This window comes from Macaca fascicularis, chromosome 12 (genome assembly GCF_037993035.2).
Source record: "Macaca fascicularis isolate 582-1 chromosome 12, T2T-MFA8v1.1".
Lineage (NCBI taxonomy): Eukaryota > Metazoa > Chordata > Mammalia > Primates > Cercopithecidae > Macaca > Macaca fascicularis.
Genome location: NC_088386.1, coordinates 104056177 through 104079291, shown reverse-complemented (window position 1 = coordinate 104079291; position 23115 = coordinate 104056177). Strand labels below are relative to the sequence as shown.

Here is a 23115-nt window from a genome sequence, read left to right as displayed (position 1 = left end):
GTATAACAAGGCAAGCATTAAATGCAATAGTTTGAGGCAAAATTGACAGTTATGTTAATAACTAGATGGTCAGTAATACAGCGAGGAAAGAAGAAAGAGTAATAGAATAGAAGAAAGAGTTAAATTTTTCTTAGCTTCAGTTTGGTAGGGTTTTCCCCTGGGACTATGGCCCACAACTCTGAAGGGGATGGCGCTTTCTTGACTCAGTTGTGATGAATCCATCCTTTTTTCGCTGTATGAACAGCAGTCTCAGTGGTTTGCAGCACAAGGTAGGGTCCTTCCTAGGCTGATTCGAGTTTCCTTTTTTTTCACCCTTTGATGAGAACATGATCTTCAGGCTGGTGCTGGTTTACCAGAAATTCTAGGGGTGGTACAGGTGCTAAAAGACTTTTAGTTTTGATGGAAACTCTGTATTCATTAAACAATAACTCCCCAATCCTACCTCCTCCGATCCCTGGTAACCACCATTCCACTTCCTGTCTTTATGAATCTGACTATTCTATGTACCTCAAATAAATGGAATCATACAATATTTGTTTTTCTGTGTCTGATTTATTTCCCTTCGCATGTTTTCAAGGTTCATCCATATGTGCCATGTGTCAGCATTCCTTATTAGGAATAAGGAATAAGGAACTTCCAACTTTGCTTTTTGCAAGACTAATTTGTTGATTTGGGGTCCCTTGAGATTCCAAATGAATTTTAGGATAGATTTTTCTCTTTCTGCATAAGGAAATCACTGAGATGTGATAGGGATTGCACTAAATCTGTAGATTGCTTTGAGTAGTACTGACATATTAACAATATTGTCTTCCAATCCATTAACATAGGATGTGTTTCCACTTATTTATGGCTTCTTTAATTTCTTTCAATATTTTGTAATTTTCAGAGTATAATATACTTGGTTTCTTTTTTAACTTGACATATGGTAAGCATTTTCCATACCCTTAAATAAATTCTTTGACAACATGATTTTTGGTAGCTGCAGAGCATCTCATCAAACAAGCGTTCCATGATTTATTTAATCAATGCCCTATTCTGGACATTTTATTTGTGTCTAATTTTCTATATTATAAACACCATTCTGATAAAATATCACTGTTCATAATCTTTGTATGCATCTTTAATTCTTTCCTTTGGACAAATTCCTAGAGATGGAAATATTAGATCACAGGTGTGAGAATTAGGAGTTTTTAAATATACATCAACAGTGTTGCTTTTTATACAAAACTATGGCTTAAAATCTTTTCTTTCTACTGCTTTATGGTTTCTAAATTTTCCACAAAAGTTATAATTTTTAAAAGAGAAAGATGTAAATGAGGCTTATTAAACTTATGTAGGTCACATAAAATTTGTCCAGAGAAAGCTATTTTTTAGTATTAGACTTAGGTAGCAAGAATCGAAACTAAGGAGTGAGACTGGGTACACGAAAGTTATTCTAAATCAGTGGTTCTCAGTGGGGGGATGGGGGTGGATTTGCTTCCCGGGGAACCTTTGGTAATGTCTGCAGACAGTTCTGCTTGTGACGACGGGACAGTAATGCTACCGGTACCCAGCTGGTAGAGGCCAGGATGCTGCTCAATGTCCTGCAATGCACAGGACAGCCTCCCCCCACCAGCAGATAATTTTTGGCCCCAAATGTCAAAAGAGTGCTGGCTGCAGTTGAGAAACCCTGCTCTAAAGAGAGTGGAACACCAGGAGGCGCCGGATCTCGGCAAAAGGAAGGAAGACCCTAGTCCCGGGAGTCAGAGCCTTAACTAGAGAGCCACGAGGGCTTTGCCCCAGGGTGAAGAAGGCAGAATCTTTGCAAGATTGTAGGATTTTCAACTTGTTATATTTGCATGTTAACTTGCATTTGTCAGCAGCTAGAACCAACTAAGCTTAGCCTTTGGTTAGCAAATATGTTAGTTAAAGAGAAAGTTACCAGTGTAATAACTGCCAAAGGGTCGCTTCACGAATCCCAAGTTGAGGGTTTCATTGCCTGTGCTGAGGCAGGCACGGTGCTGAAGCTCAGGACTTTCCTGCTTCCACCCAGGCTCCAGCCATCAGAGCTGAGGCCAGGTGCCTAAACAGGGCTTCCTCAGGCCCAACCCCTGGCATCCAACCTGCTGCATTAGTTATCTGATACCCTGCTGATCAGCAGGTAAGATCATAGAGAGGTTCTCTTAAAGGAGAATCACATCCTACTGTAAACACCCCGAGGAGAAGGCAAGATCATCCTCACGTTTCACATTTCACACCAAGAAAACTCTGTAATCTAAACGCTTCGTGCTGTAGTCCATTTCGACCTTAGACTTGGTCACTATTCAGCGTTGTTGCTCAAACTGAACTTTTAAAAGGTAAATAAAACATTTAATTACAATTATTAACTCTTCAGCACTTGCTCAATTCCAATTTCCCAAATAGGCTTTATGTAGAGGCCCAAAAGGCACTGACAGTTTTAACCAGATCATCAATTCGAAAGCTTTAGAGAGTCTAAAAGAAAACATACAATAAACCTCCCACCCCCACCCCCACAGTCATTATATAGAACAGAGAGAGAGAAAAAAATACCCTTGCTCCCCTCCGCGGGCCCCTTTTGTGCGGTTCTTGCCAACGCAGCAGCCCTCCCGCTATATAGCCCCGCCGCTCCGCCGCCCCACCCGCTCAGCCCCGCCGTGCGTCCAGCCAGTCATGGGGAAGGTGAGCCCAGCCCGCGCCCCGGGCCCCGGGAGCTTCCTGCATGGCGGGGCGGGAGACTGGGGCAGGGGCAGGCCTGTGAGCCCTCGCCTTGCCTCGCCTTGCCTTGCAGATCACCCTCTACGAGGACCGGGGCTTCCAGGGCCGCCACTACGAATGCAGCAGCGACCACCCCAACCTGCAGCCCTACTTGAGCCGCTGCAACTCGGTGCGCGTGGACAGCGGCTGCTGGATGCTCTATGAGCTGCCCAACTACTCGGGCCTCCAGTACTTCCTGCGCCGCGGCGACTATGCAGACCACCAGCAGTGGATGGGCCTCAGCGATTCGGTCCGCTCCTGCCGCCTCATCCCCCACGTGAGTGCAGTCCCGCCGGGTCCCTTCCGTGCCCTCGAGTCGCATCAGTGATCCACATGGATGATTCACACGACAGGCGATGGGATGGGATGACAGCCTTCTTTTTCCTAGCTCTAACTATATTCTCTTTTCCTGTATTAACATCGGTGAGGTTTCCTCCCACTGAAGAAGTATGTGATGCAGTGCTTTTAACTGGACATCGTATTTTATTTTGCTAAAGTCAAACTCACCTCTACTGGGAATAAGTTGTGCGTGGCATTCGCTCAGAGCATCTATGCCACAGGTGATGGAAGAGCAACAGATTAATTCCTTGCTCTTAGGTGCCCATAGGCTAGGTGGCTATTTCTTACTTCATCTGTAAACAGGGCTGATAAGAGTAGTTCCTTTCTAGGGTTCCAAAGAGGGTGAAAGGAGGGCACCTGTCACAGGCCAATACCCACCCCCAAGTATTAACTATTATTATGAACATCAGGGGCCTGTCAAGTCCTGACTTCTGATTGGGCAAACCAGTAACCAACAATGAGATTCCAATAGCTCCTGCAGGGCCCCCTGTTACCCAAATGAAGCCCCAGCAGACTGGAATTTCAGTTAGGGATTCCCTAAAGTTGACTGTGACAGAGTCCTGGGAAAATGAACCATTTTTGTGAAGTCTGAAATCCCCTCACAGGGTTTAAGAGCTTGATAGGGACCCAGTCTGGCATTAGGAGCCCAAAAACTTAGATTTCTAATTTCAAGTTCCAACTCTTCTAATTACAGACTGTAAGATCCACTTTACTAGCAGTCACTTAAACCTCAAAAAGAATTGCTTATGAGAATCTTCCCTAAAGAAAAAATATATAGAGGCCGGGCGCGGTGGCTCAAGCCTGTAATCCCAGCACTTTGGGAGGCCGAGACGGGCGGATCACGAGGTCAGGAGATCGAGACCATCCTGGCCAACACGGTAAAACTCCGTCTCTACTAAAAAATACAGAAAACTAGCTGGGCGAGGTGGTGGGCGCCTGTAGTCCCAGCTACTCGGGAGGCTGAGGCAGGAGAATGGCGTGAACCCGGGAGGCGGAGCTTGCAGTGAGCTGAGATCCGGCCATGGCACTGCAGCCTGGGCGACAGAGCGAGACTCCGTCTCAAAAAAAAAAAAAGAAAAAAGAAAAAAGGAAAAAAAAAAAAATATATATATATATATATATAGAGAGAGAGAGAGAGAGAGAGAGAGAGAGAGAGAGAGAAAGTCTCAAAGCCAGATTTGAGAGCGAAATGACATTACTGATCAGCTCTTAACAGAGACAGAAGAAATGTCATTGGAAGACTCAGAAGGGGATCCAGAATCTGAGCTCCAAACAAAAAAGATTTTTTTTCCTTTTTTTTTGAGACGGAGTCTCGCTCTGTCACCCAGGTTGGAGTACAGTGGCATGATCTCGTCTCGGCACACTGCAACCTCCACCTCCCGAGTTCAGGCAATTCTCCTGTCTCGGCCTCCAGAGTAGCTGGGATTACAGGCACACACCACCACACCTGGCTAATTTTTGTATTTTTAGTAGAGACGAGGGTTCACCATAATGGTCAGGCTGGTCTTGAACTCCTGACCTCAGGTGATCCACCCACCTCGGCCTCCCAAAGTGCTGGGATTACAGGCATGAGCCATTGTGCTCTGCCCCTAAAGAATATTTTAACGTGGAGGAAGAAAAGCATTGAGGCAATGGGAAGGAACAAACAAATGAAGGAAGAACAAGTGCTCAAAACAAGAGACATGGTCAGGCGCAGTGGCTCACACCTGTAATCCCAGCACTTTGGAAGGCTGAGGAAGGCAGATCACCTGAGGTCAGGAGTTCAAGACCAGCCTGGCCAACATGGTGAAACCTCGTCTCTACTAAAAATAAAAAATTAGCCGGGTGTGGTGGTGGGTGCCTGTAGTCCCAGCTACTTGGGAAGCTGAGGCAGGAGAATTGCTTAAACCTGGGAGGTGGAGGTTGCAGTGAGCCAAGATTGTGCCACTGCACTCCAGCCTGGGTGACACAGTGTGACTTTGTCTTGGAAAAAAAAAAAAGAAAAAGATCTTCTTTTTAGACAAGGTTTCTCTCTGTCACCCAGACTGGCTTGAGTGGTGTGATCATAGTTCACTGCAACCTCAAACTCCCGAGCTCAAGTGATTTTCCCACCCCTTTTTTTTTTTTTTGGTAGAGATAGGGTCTCATTGTGTTGTCCATGCTGGTCTTGAACTCCTGGGCTCAAGCAGTCCTCCCACCTTGGCCTTCCAAAGTGATGGCATTATAGGCATGAACCACCATGCCCAGCTGCTCCTTCATGATCTTGAACTTCCATTTTGGGGTATTACCTAAAACTGATTTGTAAGAGCACATGTTGGAGGTAAGAACTGAAACGTAGTTCCCTTTGTGACGGCTCTTGCTTTTCAGCATGTTTGAGTAGCAGAGCTTAAAGCAGAAAGGCATGGATGAAGGATTGCTTGGGCTGGACTTTCTTCCTTCACCAATCTGAGCCTCATTTGGGTAAAAGCAATTCAACCTTCTCTCCCTCTAGCTTCTCCTAATGCTATTGAGATTCAAAATAATGTCTTTTGCCAGGTATACATTTGCCTTTTTGTTTCAAAATCTTATTATTTGCCAGGCGCCGTGGCTCATGCTGTAGCAGGACAAGTCTCAGACAAAACTCCTCAGACACCAGATTAAAGAAGGAAGAGGTTTTTTATTCGGCCGGGAGCGTCGGCAGACTCGCATCTTAAGAACCGAGCTCCCCAAGAAAGAAATACTTGGCCTTTTTAAAGGCTTACAACTTTAAGGGGTCCACGTGAAAGGGTCGTGATAAATCAAGCAAGAGTCGGAAACGTAACTGGGGGCTACATGCATCAGCTAACGGAACAAAAAGTTTTACAATGCTTTTTTCATACAGTGTCTGGAATTTACAGATAACACAAGTAGTTTAGGCCAGGGGTTGATGTTATTATTATTACTTTGTTTAACTCCTAGGGCCAGGTGGTGGTGCCAAGGTTGTCTGGCTATTTATCTTACTTTTGTTTCTTTCCAACTTTTTGCTTTCTCCCCCTTCTCCTGTCTTATAAACTAGGGAAAAGGAGAGATGGGGAAAAGCTGGGAAGGACAAAAGGAGAAGTGATGGTCTCATTCCATAACGCCTGTAATCCCAGCACTTTGGGAGGCCAAGGTGGGCGGATCACGAGGTCAGGAGATTGAGAGCATCCTGGCTAACACGGTGAAACCCCATCTCTACTAAAAATACAAAAAATTAGCTGGGCTTGGCGGCGGGCGCCTGTAGTCCCAGCTACTCGGGAGGCTGAGTCAGGAGAATGGCATGAACCCAGGAGGCGGAGCTTGCAGTGAGCCGAGATGGCACCACTGCACTCCAGCCTGGGCAACAGAGCGAGACTCCGTCTCAAAAAAAAAAAAAAAAAAAAAAACTTATTATTTTCTGTGTCATGCAACAAGAGCCCCAAACCACCACAAATTTATGAAGAAGAGACCAAAACAAATACATAAAATATTTAAAAGTGGTCCTGAGCAGGACCAGCGTGTCTATTCATGTAGATTATACCAGAAAACTCTAGGGAGCACCATTCATACCAAATGAACGGGGAATGGTGCCCTCTTGAGTTTCACAGTGTGCAACCTACCCAACTATACACAGCAGCCCTGGTATTGGCAGTGTCTTTCTTTTAGCTTGGTCACTTTTGAGACAGGAATTTTTTTTTTTTTTTTTTTTTTTTTGAGACGAGTCTCACTCTGTCGCCCAGGCCGGAGTGCGGTGGCGCGATCTTGGCTCACTGCGAGCTCCGCCTTCCGGGTTCACGCCATTCTCCCGCCTCAGCCTCCCAAGTAGCTGGGACTACAGGCGCCCACCGCCACGCCTGGCTAATTTTGTTTTTGTATTTTTAGTAGAGACGGGGTTTCACTGTGTTAGCCACGATGGTCTCCCTCTCCTGACATGATCCGCCCGCCGCGGGAGCCACTGCGCCCGGCCGAGAAAAAATTTTTTTTAAGTCATCCCCCAGGAAGTCAGGTTTTTCTGACGTTCCCTCTTCTGCTGTTTGCTGAACCCCCAGGCCAGTTCCCACAGGATCAGGATCCATGAGCGAGAGGATTGTAGGGGCCAGATGGTGGAGATCACTGAGGACTGCCCCTCCCTTCAAGACCGCTTCCACCTCAGTGAGATCCACTCCTTCAACGTGCTGGAGGGCTCCTGGGTCCTCTACGAGCTGCCCAACTACCGGGGGCGGCAGTACCTGCTGAGGCCAGGGGACTACAGGCGGTGCCAGGACTGGGGGGCCACAGATGCTAGAGTGGGCTCCCTGAGGAGAGCTGTGGAGCTCTACTGAAATGCTTTTACTCTATCCTTTGCTGCATCTGGAAACTAATAAAATATTTCCTGTGTGTTCCATGCAGTAATGTGTCCTCTGTTCCTTTCAGCCTCCTTGGAAGGGCTCAGCAAAAATCATGCTGGGAATCATGTGGATTTTCTTGCATGTATCAGTGGAAAGGGTCTGTGAGGCAGCAGCTAAGAGCACAGCCTCTGGGGCCAGAATGCCGGGACCCAGCTCCACTTACTAGTGATCGCTGCTGGGCAAGTTACTTTTAACCAGACTCCCAGACCTCCTGAATCAGCAACCTCCAGAGAGCGCCCTGTGCATCTGTGAGGCTTAACCAGCTCCCTGGGAAGGGTTATGATGTGGAACATTTGGGGCCCACTGAGTAAAAGCCTTTCCTCTCAAAGTGTGGTCTGAAAACCAGCAGCACAGGGCATGCCCTGAGAGCTTGTCAGAAAGGCAGAATCTCAGGCCTCACTCCAGACCTGCTGCCTCAGAATCTACATTTTATTTTATTTATTTTATTTTATTATTTTTTTTAGAGACAGGTTTTTTACCCTGTTGCCCAGGCTGGAGTGCAGTGGTGCAATCACGGCTCACTGCAGCCTCGAACTCCTGGGCTCAAATGATCCTCCTGCTTCAGCCCCCCAAGTAGCTGGGCCTACAGGTTGCATCACCACATCCGACTTACAACTTTTTTTTGTAGAGATGGGCATCTCCCTATGTTGCTTAGGCTGTTCTTGAACTTTTGGCCTCAAGGGATCCCCCTGCCTTGGCCTCCCAAAGTGCTGGGATTACAGGCATGAACCGCCACATTCAGCCACCCATGGAGCTTTCTAAAAATGCTGATGCCTGAACCCCACTGACACATTCTTTTTTTTTTAATTTGTTTTTTGTTGTTGTTGTTTTGAGACGGAGTTTCACTCTTCTCGCCTAGGCTGGAGTGCAATGGCACAATCTCGGCTCACCGCAACCTCCGCCTCCCAGGTTCAAGCGATTCTCCTGCCTCAGCCTCCCAAGTAGCTGGGACTACAGGCACCTGCCACCACGCCTGGCTAATTTTTTGTATTATTGGTAGAGACGAGGTTTCACTATGTTGGCCAGGCTGCTGGTCTCGAACTCCTGACCTTGTGATCTGCCTGTCTTGACCTCCCAAAGTGCTGGGATTACAGGCATGAGCCATCGTGCCCGGCCGAGACAATAATTCTGAAATAATTACACAATTTTCAAATAATTTCTCTCCTCTGATTTACATTTTACTGACTTAGGTAAAGCTTTATTGGAAAACAAGATTTGGATCCAGGACCAAGATGACACTTCCTTCTTTCCAAATCAAACTAACCACCGGATATCCACAGGCAGAGCAACTATGGATTGCAAATATTCTTTCCTGGGCCAGGACCTGGCCTGGTGACAGAGTCAGGCAGTGAACGTGGCCTGGACAGTCAGCCCGAGCAGAGACAGCCACAGAGACTGAGTGATGGTGACAAGGGGGCTATGATCCATTCCAAGCTGAACTTTCTGTTGATTAGGCCACTGAACCACCTAAACACCAGGGAGACATTTACCTTGCTTAGGAACAAGATCGTGAGACTATGAGGTCTACACAGCTCAGCTGTGCTTAAATTCACCATCAGTGGAATTTATTATTAACACGTGTTTCCATTCATGATTCATGAATCTCCTTTTTCTTTGTACTCTTCTTCTCACATCTTCCTTTATTTTTGATTTGTGACCCTACGATTTCTTTTTCTTTTTTTAAGCAAAGAGTTGGAAGCCTTTTGTGCCACACAGAGACTAAATGGATAAAAATTCCTAAGTGTCAACTGTTTAAAGTAGCTTCCATCTCTTCCATTTAGAAAATGGTTTTATTTAGTCTGGATAAGAGCTCCACCTTGTGCTGGCCAGAAGGAAGGCAAGTATGATTTAAAAGCCTTTTCCAAAATCACAAATAGAGATTATTTTGCACCTTTAAAATACACTCAGCTATGCAGTATATGCAGGTTAAGCTTATAATTTAGCCAGTGGTTATTAAGCAAATATAAATTGTTTGAGATCTTTGTGACACATCCTAAGCATTTCCTAAGAGACAGTGAAGAGAGGCATGCCAATTGGTCTTGTGTTCGCCCCACAGGGTGTGGCCTTTCTGAATGGACAATCCAGCATCTACACCGTGCTTTTTAAAAGAGCTTTATGTTGGCTGGGCGCAGTAGCTCACACCTGTAATCCTGGTACTTTGGGAGGCCAAGGCGGGAGGATCACCTGAGGTCAGGAGTTCGAAATCAGCCTAACATGGCAAAACCCCGTCTCTACTAAAAATACAAAATATTAGCTGGGCGTGATGACTCGTGCCTGTACTCTCAGCTACTTTGGAGGCTGAGGCAGGAAAATTGCTTGAACCTGGGAAGTGAGGCTGCAGTAAACCAAGATCATGCCACTGCACTCCAGCCTAAGTGGCAGAATGAGACTCCATCTCAAAAAAGCAAATAAACAAAAAATAAAAGTCTTCATCCTCCATCTCTCAACGTCTGACAGGCCCACATGTAATTTATGAAACACTGAGTTCATGAATAAAACAGACCCCACATCCACGTTCAAATATTTCCTCCACTTCATTTTCAAGCTCAGTCTCTGTGGTTTCTCTCAACCAACTGTTTAATATCCTGTACACTTTTTTTCTTACCATTGTACATGAATAGTTTTTCTTTTACAGAAATCTTAATCTCTTTTATTAAAAAAAAAAAAAAAAAGATACCTATTCCAAACATTGTTGACTGACTTCCACTGTTCTTCCTTCCCTCTCTTGGTGTCTACAGACATATAAAGCTATCCTCATCTCCCTCATCTTAAGCTATCTCAAATCAATCTGATTGTATTCAGAGATAATGGACAGTGTACAGTGTTATTCCTCTACTGCCCATTTCTGCATTTGAAAGCCACAACCTTGATCTAAAATAACACCTGCTGGGCACAGTGTCTCACACCTGTAATCCCAGCACTTTGGGAGGACAAGACAGTCAGATTACTTGAGCCCAGGAATTCCAGACCAACCCAGACAACATGGCGAAACCTCATCTCTACAAAAAGAAAAGAAAAGAAAAGAAAAGAAACCACACGCAAAGAAAAAAAATAAATAAATAACACCCAAGCTATGCACCTTCAGGTTGCTTCAGATATTTCCCTTAAGTGATGTTTGTCTCTCTGCCTTATGAAAATTATCAGAATCAGCTGGATGCAGTGGCTCATGCCTGTAGTCTCAGCACTTTGGGAGGCTGAGGCGGGTGAATCACGGGAGGTCAGGAGTTTAAGACCAGCCTGGCCAACATGGTGAAACCCTGTCTCTACTGAAAATACAAAAAAAAATAGCCGGGCCTGGCGGCACATGCCAGGAGTCCTAGCTACTCGGGAGGCTGAGGCAGGAGAATTACTTCAACCTGGGAGACAGGTTGCAGTGAGCTGAGATCGCACTATTGCACTCCAACCTGGGTGACAAGAGTGAAACTCCGTCTCAAAAAAAAAAAAAAGAAAAAGAAAGTTGTCAGAACCAAAATAGAGTGACCAATTATAAGAAAACAAAACCCTGACAAATAGGGACAGGGAAGGTTATGAAGAGAAGATTCCCATGCTTATATGCTTGATAACAAAAAACGATCACAAAAGACTGCAAAAACCACAACCTTGCACACAGAACATTGCAACTTTATATTAAAAATACTTCTGCAAGGACATCTGCCCAGCAACTGCCTGTTCAACCTTGGACTGGTGTCACCCTTGTTAATGATCTTTGTAGCCAAGGATAATTATTTCAAAACAATTATGTAATCCTCATTTTTTCCTTTGAAAACCTTTGTCTTCCTTTAACCTCCCTGAATATGCACATAGTTTAGTATGGCATGCATATTCCCATTACAAAGCTCCACTCCCAAAGAAATATTGTTTACTTTTAGAGAGTCCCTCTCTTGTTTAGGTTGACAGTCTGAACCCTCGTACTCCCAGCTGACTCTGGTTTAGAAGATGGGAATTCAGAACTGTTGTTATAGCTCACAAATATAGTTCATGTTCTCATACCTTTGGGGCTTTATGTACCACATGAAAGGAAAGCACTGCAAATAAACCCAGATCCCAAAGCCCTGTGTGGTCACCAGACTCTGGCTTTGAAGCATACCCTTTCCTGGTACATATACACAATGGAATACTATTCAGCCATAAAAAAGAATGAGATCCTGTCCTTCGCAACAACATGGATGGAACTGGAGGTCATCACGTTAAGTGAAATAAGCCAGGCACAGAAAGACAAATATCACATATTCTCACTTATTTGTGGGAGCTAAGAATTAAAACAATTTCACTCATGAAGATAGAGAGTAGGATGGTTACTAGAGGCTGGGAAGGGTAGTAGGGGGTGAGGAGGGAAGTGCGGATTGATATAGTTTGGATCTGTGTCCCTGCCCAAATCTCATGTGAAATTGTAATCCCCAGTGTTGGAAGTGAGGGCTGGTGGGAGGTGATTAAATCTCAGGGGCAGATTTCTTGTGAATGTTTTAGCATCACCCCTTGGTGCTGTTCTCGTGATAATTAGTGAGTTCTCATGAGATCTGGTTATGTAAAAGTGTGTAGGATCTCCCCGCTAGCTCTCTCCCTTGCTCCTGCCCCAGCCATGTGACATGCTGCTACCTCTTTGCCTTTCACCATGATTGTAAGTTCCCTGAGGCCCCCAAGAAGCTGAGCAGATACCAGCATCATGCTTCCTGTGCAGCCTGTGGAACTGTGAGCCAACTAAACGTCTTTTCTTTATGAATTACCCAGTCTTGGCAGGGCTCATGCCTGTAATCCCAGCACTTTGGGAGGCCAAGATAGGCAGATCACTGAAATGAGGAGTTCAAGAACAGCCTGGCCAACATGGTGAAACCCTGTCTCTACTAAAAGAACAAAAATTAGGTGGGCATGGTGGCACACACTTGTAATCCCAGTTACTTGGGAGGCTGAGGCAGGAGAATTGCTTGAATCCAGGAGTCAGAGGCTGCAGTGAGCCAAGATTGCGCCATTGCACTCCAATCTGGGCAACAGAGCGAGACTCCATCTCTAAATAAATAAATAAATAACCCAGCATCAGGTATTTCTTTATAGGAATGTGAGAATGGACTAATACAGAGATGATTAATGGACACACACAAAAATAGAAAGAATGAATAGGACCTAGTTATTAATAGCACAACAGGGTGAGTATAGTGAAAAAATAATGAAATCGTACACTTTAAGATAACTAAGAGTATAATCGGATTGTTTGTAACACAAAAGATAAATGCTTGAGGGGATGGATACCCCACCTACCCTGATGTGACTATTATACTTTGCATACCTATATCAAAATGTGTCATGTAACCCATTAAATATATATACCTACTATGTACCCACAAAACATTTAAAAATTAAAATTTAAAAAAAAAAAACTTACCCTCTCCTACTCACTCTGACTTTGTGGCCACCTGCCTCACCCTTTCAGGGTCCCAGCTTGGAAAATAAGATGAACCTTATCTTACCTTACTATTTTTTCTTTCCATAAAATTAAACTCATCTCCTCTCAGCTAAGTCTCACCATCAGGCTCTCCACAGAGACCGCTCCGTTCCCCATTTTCAGATTATTCTTCATGGTTTTTATGTCCTGCAGTTAACTTTTTCAGCTACTTCGTAATGCTCTTTTTCTTTTTTTTTTTTGAGATGAAATCTCACTCTGTCACCCAGACTAGAGTGCAGTGGCGCGATCTCGGCTCACTGTAACCTCTGCCTCCCAGGTTCAAATGATTCTCCTGCCTCAGCCTCCTGAGTAGCTGGGACTACAGGCTCATGTCTGTAATCCCAGCACTTTGGTAGGCCGAGGCGGGTGGATCACGAGGTCAGGAACTCAAAACCAGCCTGGCCAAATGGTGAAACCCCATCTCTACCAAAACTACAATAATTAGCCAGGTGCAGTGGCAGGTGCCTGTAATCCCAGCTACTTGGGAGGCTGAGGCAGGAGAATCATTTGAACCTGGGCGAAAGAGGTTGCAGTGAGCTGAGATCGTGCCACTGCACTCCACCCTGGGCAACAAACTGAGACTCCCTCTCAATAATAATAATAATGTTTTATAATCTATGTTATCACAAAGCTTTACCATATTATTATAACCGTAGTAAAATAGGTGAACAGTAATAGATGAAAGACAACGACACCTTCTTTGACACTGCTCGCATTGAGAAAGGGGACCTACGTCTCCTCTCCTTGAGTCTGACTGCTTTGACCAGTGGAATATCCGAGGAGTGGCGCTGTGCTGGTTTCCAAGCTTGGCTGTAAGACACTGGCAGCTTCCAGTTCCTGTCTGAGGACATTGACTGGAGCCCCGAGCTTCCCTGTGAGAGTCTGACTCCCCAGAGGCTGCCACCGAATAAGGAAGCCTGAGGTAGCTGCAGGAAGAAACTCTGTGGAAAGGCAGGTGGGGAGGGACAGAGAGACCGAGAGAGAAAGGGAAACAGATGCCCAGCCAGCTCCTGGTTGTTCTAGTCCCCCCACCATTCCAGTCTTGCAGCTGAGGCCCCAGGCATTCTGCAGCAGAAATGAGCCGTCCCTTGCTGTGCCCTGTTTGAAGATCGTCATGATAAATGGTTGTTTCAAGCCACTGCAGTATTGTTCGGTAACAACAGATACTTGGGCAGAATTTGGTACTTGGAAGTGGGGTGCTATCATAACGAATACCAAACCATGCGGCACTGACTTTGGGACAGAGTGTCAGAGAGAAGCAGAAAAGCCAGGAGGAGACTATGGGTGAGGGTGTGAAAGACTGAGGAAAGTATTTATAGAGGCTGGAAAACAGAGGACTCTTTTTATGTAGTGACAGGAAGTGTGAGGACACTGTCGCCTATGGGAACGTGGAAAACAGAAAGGGTGCTTAACAGCTTGTGGGGTTGGCTAGAGAGATGTCCAAGCAGAATGTAGAAGATGCCAACCGGCTTTTTCAGTTGCCTATGACAAAATATGAGACAGGAGAGATGATGTAAAGAAAAATTGTAGGCTGGGTGCGGTGGCTCACGCCTGTAATCCCAGCACTTTGGGAGGCTGAGGCAGGAGGATCAGAAGATCAGAAGTTCAAGACCAGCCTGGCCAATGTGGTGAAACCCCATCTCTACTGAAAATATAAAAAATTAGCAGGGTGTGGTGGTGCACGCCTGTAGTCCCAGCTACTTGGGAGGCTGAGGCAGGAGAATCACTTGAACCTGGGAGGCGGAGGTTGCAGTGAACTGAGATCACGCTACTGCACTCCAGACTGGGCGACAGGGTGAGACTTTCTTTCAAAAAAAAAAAGAAAAGAAAGAAAAATTGTTCAGGTTCTTAGCAAAAATAGAAAAGTACAAATATTGGATTATAAAATAAACCTGTTGCTTATCCCTGGTCTCTCCCATTAAAAGATTCCCAAATAAAAAATATCTCTGGGGCCTAAGGTCAAATCCAGAATAAGATGCTTTGTCAGAAAAATTTAAGGGCAGGCCTAGTAATCGCAAGGATGTGCCCCATAGACCATCTCAGTAAACAATAGAACTTTGAAGACTCCTAAAGGTGTTGTCTTACAGGAAGGAACCTCAAAGGAGATCCAAGTATTTCTAACATGTAAAATGGGCACATTTGCATCATCTTCACAGGATTGGTGTGACTATTAAACAGAATAATACCCATTCTTCTAAATATCTGCTGATGTCTACTCTATGCCAGGCATTGTTCTAGTGTTTGAGAATTTCTAAGAGTTATTAATCTTCAGGATTCGGGAACAAAAAATTAGAATTCTTGAGAATTCTTGGCAATCCTCAAAATCATAAGTTATTCTACATTTTTCCATAACAACTTCTTGGTATGTTTTTAAAAACAACAACTGACCACACTAGTAAAAAACGAATCATTTTTCTGTGATGGGATTATACAAAAAGTTTCTAAGGCTTTCTGCAAATAAAACCTCCCCCAAAACAAACAAGAAATACCCCCAGACAGTGATAATAAATGAATGGGTTATATGGTTTATTATTATTATGGACATATATATTGAGACAAGATTACAGTACATTTCAATGACACATAAAAATAATTTCTACCTGAGTTAGACAACAGAATATATTAAAAGAAGGGAACATTAACACAAAATAACGCCAAATAAAATGATTCAAATTGTTTCAATTCAAATAATTGAAAAATAATACTGCAAACATTTAAATTTTAAACGTTATTCTTTTCTAGAGACGGAATCTTGCTCTGTCGCCCAGGCTGGAGTGCAGTGGCGCGATCTCGGCTCACTGCAACCTCCGCCTCCCAGGTTCAAGCAATTCTCCTACCTCGGCCTCCCAAATAGCTGAGATTACAGGCTCACGCCACTGCGCCCGGCTAATTTTTGTATTTTTAGTAGAGACGGGGTTTCACCGTGTTGGCCAGGCTGGTCTCAAACTCCTGACCTCGTGATCTGCCCGCCTTGGCCTCTCAAAGTGCTGGGGTTACAGGAGTGGGCCATCGCGCCCGGCCAAAAGTTATTCTCAAAAATGAAACGGAAAAACACATAAAGCACGAATTGCCCTGAATGTCTTGGTCCTTGTTTCCTGACAAATATTCCGGGTGCAGAATGTTTCTTTCATTCTATGTTAATGTTAGTTTATTATTACTAAGAATGTGTCTACAAGCATCTTTGAATTGGGCGTTAGGGTACGTGTTGGTTATTATAAACTCATTCACTTTTCTTAATGATGAAAATATTGTCTTCTTTCACTGGTTTTGATTGTTTCCTTGAAGTGTATATTATCTTCGCTAATTCAGATTTTAGATGTTTCTGACTCCGTGATGGAGTAGTTCCCAACAATATTCACTGTTCTTTGCATTGCTTCTGATAAAACATATTTTCCTCCACAAAAGTCTTTCCTTAATGATTTTGCTAATTAAGCCATTTCATTTTTGTTTCCTGAAGCAAAAAGAGTTGTCAACCTCATATAAACTGCTAACTGCTGAAATATTTAATGAGAGATATGAGACCTTTTTTCTGCATTAAGTAATTTGATTCTAATGTCTTTTAAAAGCATACTACTCAAAGCACAATTCTGTTTTTGATTAGATTTGCGTCATGATTACTTAATGCTTCGACTACTAATCAAACAAGTTTTAAGCAAGTTATTGTCTCTCTCACAATTTTACCATATTCCGTTCTCTCTCTCCTTTCTTCCTCCCCTCCGCCCCCCACTTCCTCCCTTCCCCCCCTTTTTTTTTGAGACGGAGTCTCATTCTTGTCACCCAGGCTGGAGTGCAATGCAGTGATCTCAGCTCACTGCAACCTCCGCCTCCCAGGCTCAAGCAATTCTCCTGCCTCAGCCTCCCAGGTAGCTGGGATTATAGGCATCCACCACCACGCCCGGCTAACTTTTGTATTTTTAGTAATGACAGGGTTTCACCATGTTGGTCAGGCTGGTCTCAAACTCCAGACCTCAGGTATCTGCCCGCCTCGGCCTCCCAAAGTGCTGGGATTACAGGCATGAGCCACTGTGCCTGGCCCCCTTTCTTCTTTTTTTAAGACAAAGTCTTACTGTATTACCCATTCTGGAGTGCAGTGGCACGATCATAGCTCCCTGCAAGCTTGAACACCTGGGCTCATGTGATCCTTCTGGCTCAGCCTCTTGAGTAGCTGGGACTACAGGTGTGCTCCACTACACTCAGCTGTTTTTTTATTTTTAGTAGAGACAAGGGCTCGCTATGCTGCCCAGGCTGTTCTCAAACTTCTGAGCTCAAGTTATCTTTCCATCTTGGCTTCCCAAAGTGCTGGGATTACAGGTGTGAGCTGTTGTGCCTGGCCTGTGTACGTTTGTCTCTCATTCTTCATGCAAAAGAGAATTTCTTATTGGAGAAAATGTAAACAGTTTTACCACTTTTCTTTTTCTAAAAATTGCCAGAAAACACGACCTTGTAGATTATACTGACTGGCTCCAGCCACATAATCTGAATCAGAGTAATTGCTTTCATCTGTCTCATAGACAGACTACACTGTGTTCACCTCCTCTGCCAGTTGTGTCTGATGCTGTGTCTTCCAGTTTTTGAGTAAAACACTTTTGTTACAGCAAGGAGAAGGAACACACTTGCTGAAAACTGTCCAAATTTTTTCATTACTGCTGCATCACCACTAGCTGTTGATATTGATGGAATTCCTCACCAGTAACATTTCCATGAAGATCATGACAATTTATTTCTTGCAGGAAGAATTAGAAAACTTTCCCCTGCATTTTAAACTGATTTTTCCTGGGATTCAGGAAAATATCAATTTCCCAAGAAATTCTGGGAAGGCATGGAAACATCACACTGCAGCAGGTGCTGGGGACGCAGCAATGAACAAGACAGAACAGATCCCTACTCTCAGATAAACACAGTGATCCGGGTATTTCTAATAGTGAAATGACACTCACGAAATAAGGTGATGTGTCTGGGGATGGCTGTGATATTTTTAGTTAGTACTGAGGTTTGGCGGCATGTAACAGTCAAGCTGCAAATAACAGTGTCTCAAATTAGATAGAAACTTGTTTGTTTTTCTCACATCAAAGTTATCTAGAGGCTGGTATTGCACACTCCACCCTCATCCCACAGTGCCATTAGCCAGGCCCCAACCCGCTCTTCCTCCCGTCCTCACTGCCGTCTCAGCATCCAAGGTGTTTTCAGGAGCTCCAGTGATCACACCTGCATTCCAGATAGCAGGAGAGGGGAAAATAGGAAGAAGAGCTGTTTGCTTCCCTTTTTTTCTTTCCACTTTTTTTTTTTAATGAGTTCTCACTCTGTTGCCGAGGCTAGAGAGCAGTGAGGCAATCATAGCTCACTCACTGTATCCTTGAACTCCTGGGCTCAAGCCATCCTCCAACCTCGGCCTCCCGAGTAGCTGGCACTACACATGAACCACTACACTAATTAAAAACAAACAAACAAACAAACAAACAAAAAAATAGGCTCGGCACGGTGGCTCACGCTTGTAATCCCAGCACTTTGGGAGACTGAGGCGGGTGGATCACGAGGTCAGGAGATTGAGACCATCCTGGCCAACATGGTGAAACCCCGTCTCTACTAAAAATACAAAAAATTAGCCAGGCGAGGTGGCGGGCGCCTGTAGTCTCAGCTACTCTGGAGGCTGAGGCAGGAGAATGGTGTGAACCCGGGAGGCGGAGCTTGCAGTGAGCTGAGATTTCGCCACTGCACTCCAGCCTTGGCGACAGAGCGAGACTCCATCTAAAAAAAAAAAAAAGCAGCAGCAGCAACAATTTCCCATAAATGATCATTAAAATGTGTTAAATACTTCTGTTGTCACAGTTATTTTTTACTATAATCATCTAGCTGGTCTTCTGCTGAAGGCATTGCCTCTGTATTCTCAAGACTTTAATGAATAAGCAACCCAGTCTGAAGTTAAACTTGGACCCTAGCTTTCTAGGATCTTGTGAAAAATCAGAGAAGCTGCTTAACCTCTCTAAGCTGCAGTTTTTTCATCGAATGGGGATAGTAATAGAACCCACTTCACAGGGTTTTGTGAGAGGTAAACAATAGAATATAATATGTAATGCTATAAAATGCCTGGCATATAGTAACTCACCAAATGTTAGCTGTTAGCCAGGTGCAGTGGTCTGCACCTGGAGGCCCAGCTACTCAGGAGGCTCAAGCAGGGGGATCACTTGAGCCCAGGAGTTCACAACCTGCCTGGGCAACATAGTGAGACCTGGTCTCTAAAAAATAAAAATAAATACACACATACATATTAACTGTTATTGTTACATTATATTATCTTTTTAATGTCCTAAGTGTTGCATTTTGTATTTGGGGCTTTTAAAAAATTATCATGAGGTGCAAAGCTTAATGAAGGGTGTCAAGTATGAGGCAGCTTGCCAAACATAATGTAATTATATTTATAAACCAGGCCGGGTGCTGTGGCTCACGCCTGTAATGCCAGCACTTTGGGAGGCCAAGGTGGGCAGATCACCTGAGGTCGGGAGTTCTAGATCAGCCTGACCAACAAAGAGAAACCCCACCTCTACTAAAAATACAAAATTAGCTGGGCATGGTGGCGCATGCCTGTAATCCCAGCTACTTGGGAGGCTGAGGTAGGAGAATCACTTGAACCTGGGAGGTGGAGTTTGCGGTGAGCCGAGATTGTGCCCTTGCACTCCAGCCTGGGCAACAAGAGCAAAACTCCATCTCAAAAATAAAAAATAAAAAAATAAGTATATGTATAAACCTATAGTAACTAGAATACAGAAAATAAGTCTACTGTGCTCCAAACTAGTTAAACAAATTACTCAATTCTAGGCAGTACATTGTAAAGGGATCATTACTAAAATGTCTTATCTTCTAAAAAGGACACTAGGATTGTGAAGAATCTAAAAACTCTCTTCTAAGAGTAGTTGAAGAAACTAAGTCCATTGAGACTGGAGAAGAAAAAGTTAGTATTTTTATATATTTAAAAGGCTACCATGCGAAAAAGAGCCTGGACTAATTTTCTATGTGAGCACAATACAGAATTAATACCAATGGATGTAATTTGTGGGAGTCTGATATGGGGGTCAGCATTTTAGAAGGCTTCAAGGCAGCTAGAAGTATCCAGTAGTGTAATGGGCTGCCTTACCCAGTAGCGAACTTCCTGTTCAATGAGGTGCTTAGTCATTCACGAACAATAAAGAGGATTTCTGTGTGGATGTGAACTGAGCTTAACTATGAGGTGTCTTCTTATTCACAGGGTTTGTTTATGTGATTCTAAGGAAATGTATTTGATTCATTTGATTGCAAGTGACAGATCCTCGATCAAAAAAGTTTAGACTGGGCCAGGCATAGTGGCTCACGCTTGTAATCCCAGCACTTCTGGAAGCCGAGGCAATCAGATCACTCGAGCTCAGGAGTTCAAGACCAGTTCAAGACCAGTCAACATAGCAAAACCCTGTCTCTACAAGAAATACAAAAAAGTAGCTGGGTGTGGTGGCGCACACCTGCGGTCCCAGCTGTTTGGGAGGCTCAGGTGGAAGGATTGGCTTGAGCCTAAGAGGTGGAGGTTGCAGTGGGCTGAGATTATGCCCCTGCGCTCCAGCCTGGGTGACAGAGTGAGACTGTCTAAAAAAAAAAAAAAAAAAAAAAAAAAAAAAAAAAAAAAAAAGTTTAAACTGAAAAAGGATTAACTGACTTACAGAACTAGGAAGTCACAGCTGTTGTCATGCAGAAATGGATTCCAGGGTTCAATGACATGCCTTCCTCTATGTGGGCTTCACCCTTAAACAGGCTTTCCCCACGAGACAGTCCACAGAAACCCGAGAACTACTGGCTCACTAGTGTTCAAACTTTCTGTCTCTCTCCCTGAACAACTGAATCAGCTCTCCAGGGACTTCTGTTTGTCTTGCTGGGGTGAGCTGCCACCTTGAACTTTGAGGATGGTGTACTCTCGCTGGCCAGCCTCAGTCACATGCCTGCCTGTGTTGGGGAGAGTGGGCCTTGTGATTGCCAGAACCATGTGTGGAGGAGCTGCTCTTAGAGAGAAGAGACATTGGGCCAAAAAAGGTAATAGATATCTGCTGTAAGAGGATTTCTGAATAGGCAGATGAGAACAACAATGCCTCCAAGTTCTCAGCGTGACTCAAAGAAAGCCATTCTTCTGTAATTTACTGTCCATCTGTAAATATGAACAGGAATATATACATATATGAAAAGAAGGAAAGCTAAATGAACCCTGCAGTACTAGACCAAAATCAGAGTTATCAGTATAAAACCCATAGTTTTTAAGATAGATAGATAGATAGATAGATAGATAGATAGATAGATAGATAGAGTATTCATCTGTTCTCATGCTGCTAATAATACCCGACTGGGAACAGTGGCTCACACCTATAATCTCAGCACTTTGGGAGGCCAAGGCAGGTGGATCACGAGGTCAGGAGTTCAAGACCAGCCTGGCCAACATGGTGAAACCCCATCTCTACTAAAAATACAAAAATTAGCCAGATGTAGTGGCATGCACCTGTAATCCCAGCTACTCAGGAGGTTGAGGCAGAAAATTGCTTAAACCCAGGAGGCGGAGGTTGCAGTGAGCTGAGATCGTGCCACTGCACTCCAGCGTGGGTGACAGAGTGAGAGAAAGAAAGAAAGAAAAGAAAGGAAGGAAGGAAGGAAGGAAGGAAGGAAGGAAGGAAGGAAGGAAGGAAGGAAGGAAGGAAGGAAGAGGGAGGGGGAGAGAGAGAGAGAGAGAGAGAGAGAAAGAAAGAAAGGAAGAAAGAAAGAAAGAAAGAAGGAAAGAAAGAAAGAAAGAAAGAAAGAAAGAAAGAAAGAAAGAAAGAAAGAAAGAAAGAAAAGAAAATAAGACATACCCAAGACTGGGTAATTTATAAAGCAAAGAGGTTTAACTGACTCACAGTCCCACTTAGCTGGAAGGTCATGGAGGAAGGTAAAGGGGGAGAGAGACACGTCTTACATGGTGGCAGGCAAGAGAGCTTGTACAGAGGAACTCCCCTTTGTAAAACCATCAGATCTTGTGAGACTTATTCACTATCATGAGAACATCATGGGAAAGACTCACCCCATGATTCAATTACTTCCCTTCCCACTGGGTCCTTCCCATGACACATGGGAATTAGGGGAGCTACAATTCAAGATAAGATGTGGGTGGGGACACAACCAAACCATATCAGATAGATAGATGGATGGATAGATAGATAGATAGATAGATAGATAGATAGATAGATAGACAGACAGATAGATAGATAGATAGAACCCTGTACTAACTATAGGGTAGCCCTGCTCCACAAGGAGCAGTAAAAAAATTAAAAAATAAAAAAATTAGCTAGCTAGCCAGATAGATAGATAGATTAGATAGATAGATAGATAGATAGATAGATAGATAGATAGATAGATAGATAGATAGATAGATAGATAGAAAAATGTACTTATGCATGAGTAAAACAAACACATATTTTGTAGCTCCGTCTGCTGAGAGGGGAAGTAATGACATTTTAGGAAATAAGTACACACCTAGCATTCAGATCTTGATCTGCAATAAGAGGAACCAGGGCTTCTAGGAGAAGCATTTAATTCCAGGGCTGGGGCAGAGGAACTGCAAGATGAGTCTGGAACATCTTGTGGTTCCAGGAAGTAAGAAAATGCTTAAAAAGGGACTGGGCACAGTGGCTCATGCCTGTAATCCCAGCACTTTAGGAGGCTGAGGGGGGCGGATCACCTGAGGTTGGGAGTTCACGACCAGCCTGGCCAACATGTGAAACCCCATCTCTACTAAAAATACAAAAATTAGCTGGGCGCTGTGGCGGGTGCCTGTAATCCCAGCTACCCAGAGGCTGAGGCAGGAGAATTGCTTGAGCCAGAAAATCAGAGGTTGCAGTGAGCTGAGACTGTACCACTGCAGTATACCCTGGGCAACAGAGTGAGACTCCATCTCAAAAAAAAAAAAGCTTAAAAAAAAAAGGAGGTAGGTACAGCAGATATAGGCACCAACCCAGTGGGCCCTGCCCTCCCCAGGTGCCACTGCAGTTGCCCTGCTGTGACTGCAGACCCCAGTGTCTCTGTGCTCTTGGGGTCCCAGGAAGGCCCTCCTACCCACTACAGGCTCGGAAGTGCCTGTTCCCACTGTCTGGCCTCTCCCCACTCCCAACACCTGCTCCAATCATGCAGCAAGATTGAAGCCGAGCCTGGGCACTGTCACAGCCCAGCAGGGTGGGCACACACTCAGGGCAATGCTGACATGCC

General features: G+C 44.4%; 1 protein-coding gene across 1 annotated transcript; it reads left to right on the top strand.

Moving 5' to 3' along the window:
* Positions 1 to 2641: 2641 nt before the first annotated feature.
* On the top strand, positions 2642 to 7436 carry LOC102145057 (gamma-crystallin D-like). Its single transcript, XM_015433152.3, has 3 exons — positions 2642 to 2679; positions 2789 to 3031; positions 7098 to 7436. The coding sequence occupies exons 1-3, from the start codon at positions 2671 to 2673 to the stop codon at positions 7368 to 7370; spliced, it is 525 nt and encodes a 174-aa protein (XP_015288638.3). The 5' UTR covers positions 2642 to 2670; the 3' UTR covers positions 7371 to 7436.
* The last annotated feature ends 15679 nt before the right edge of the window (positions 7437 to 23115 follow it).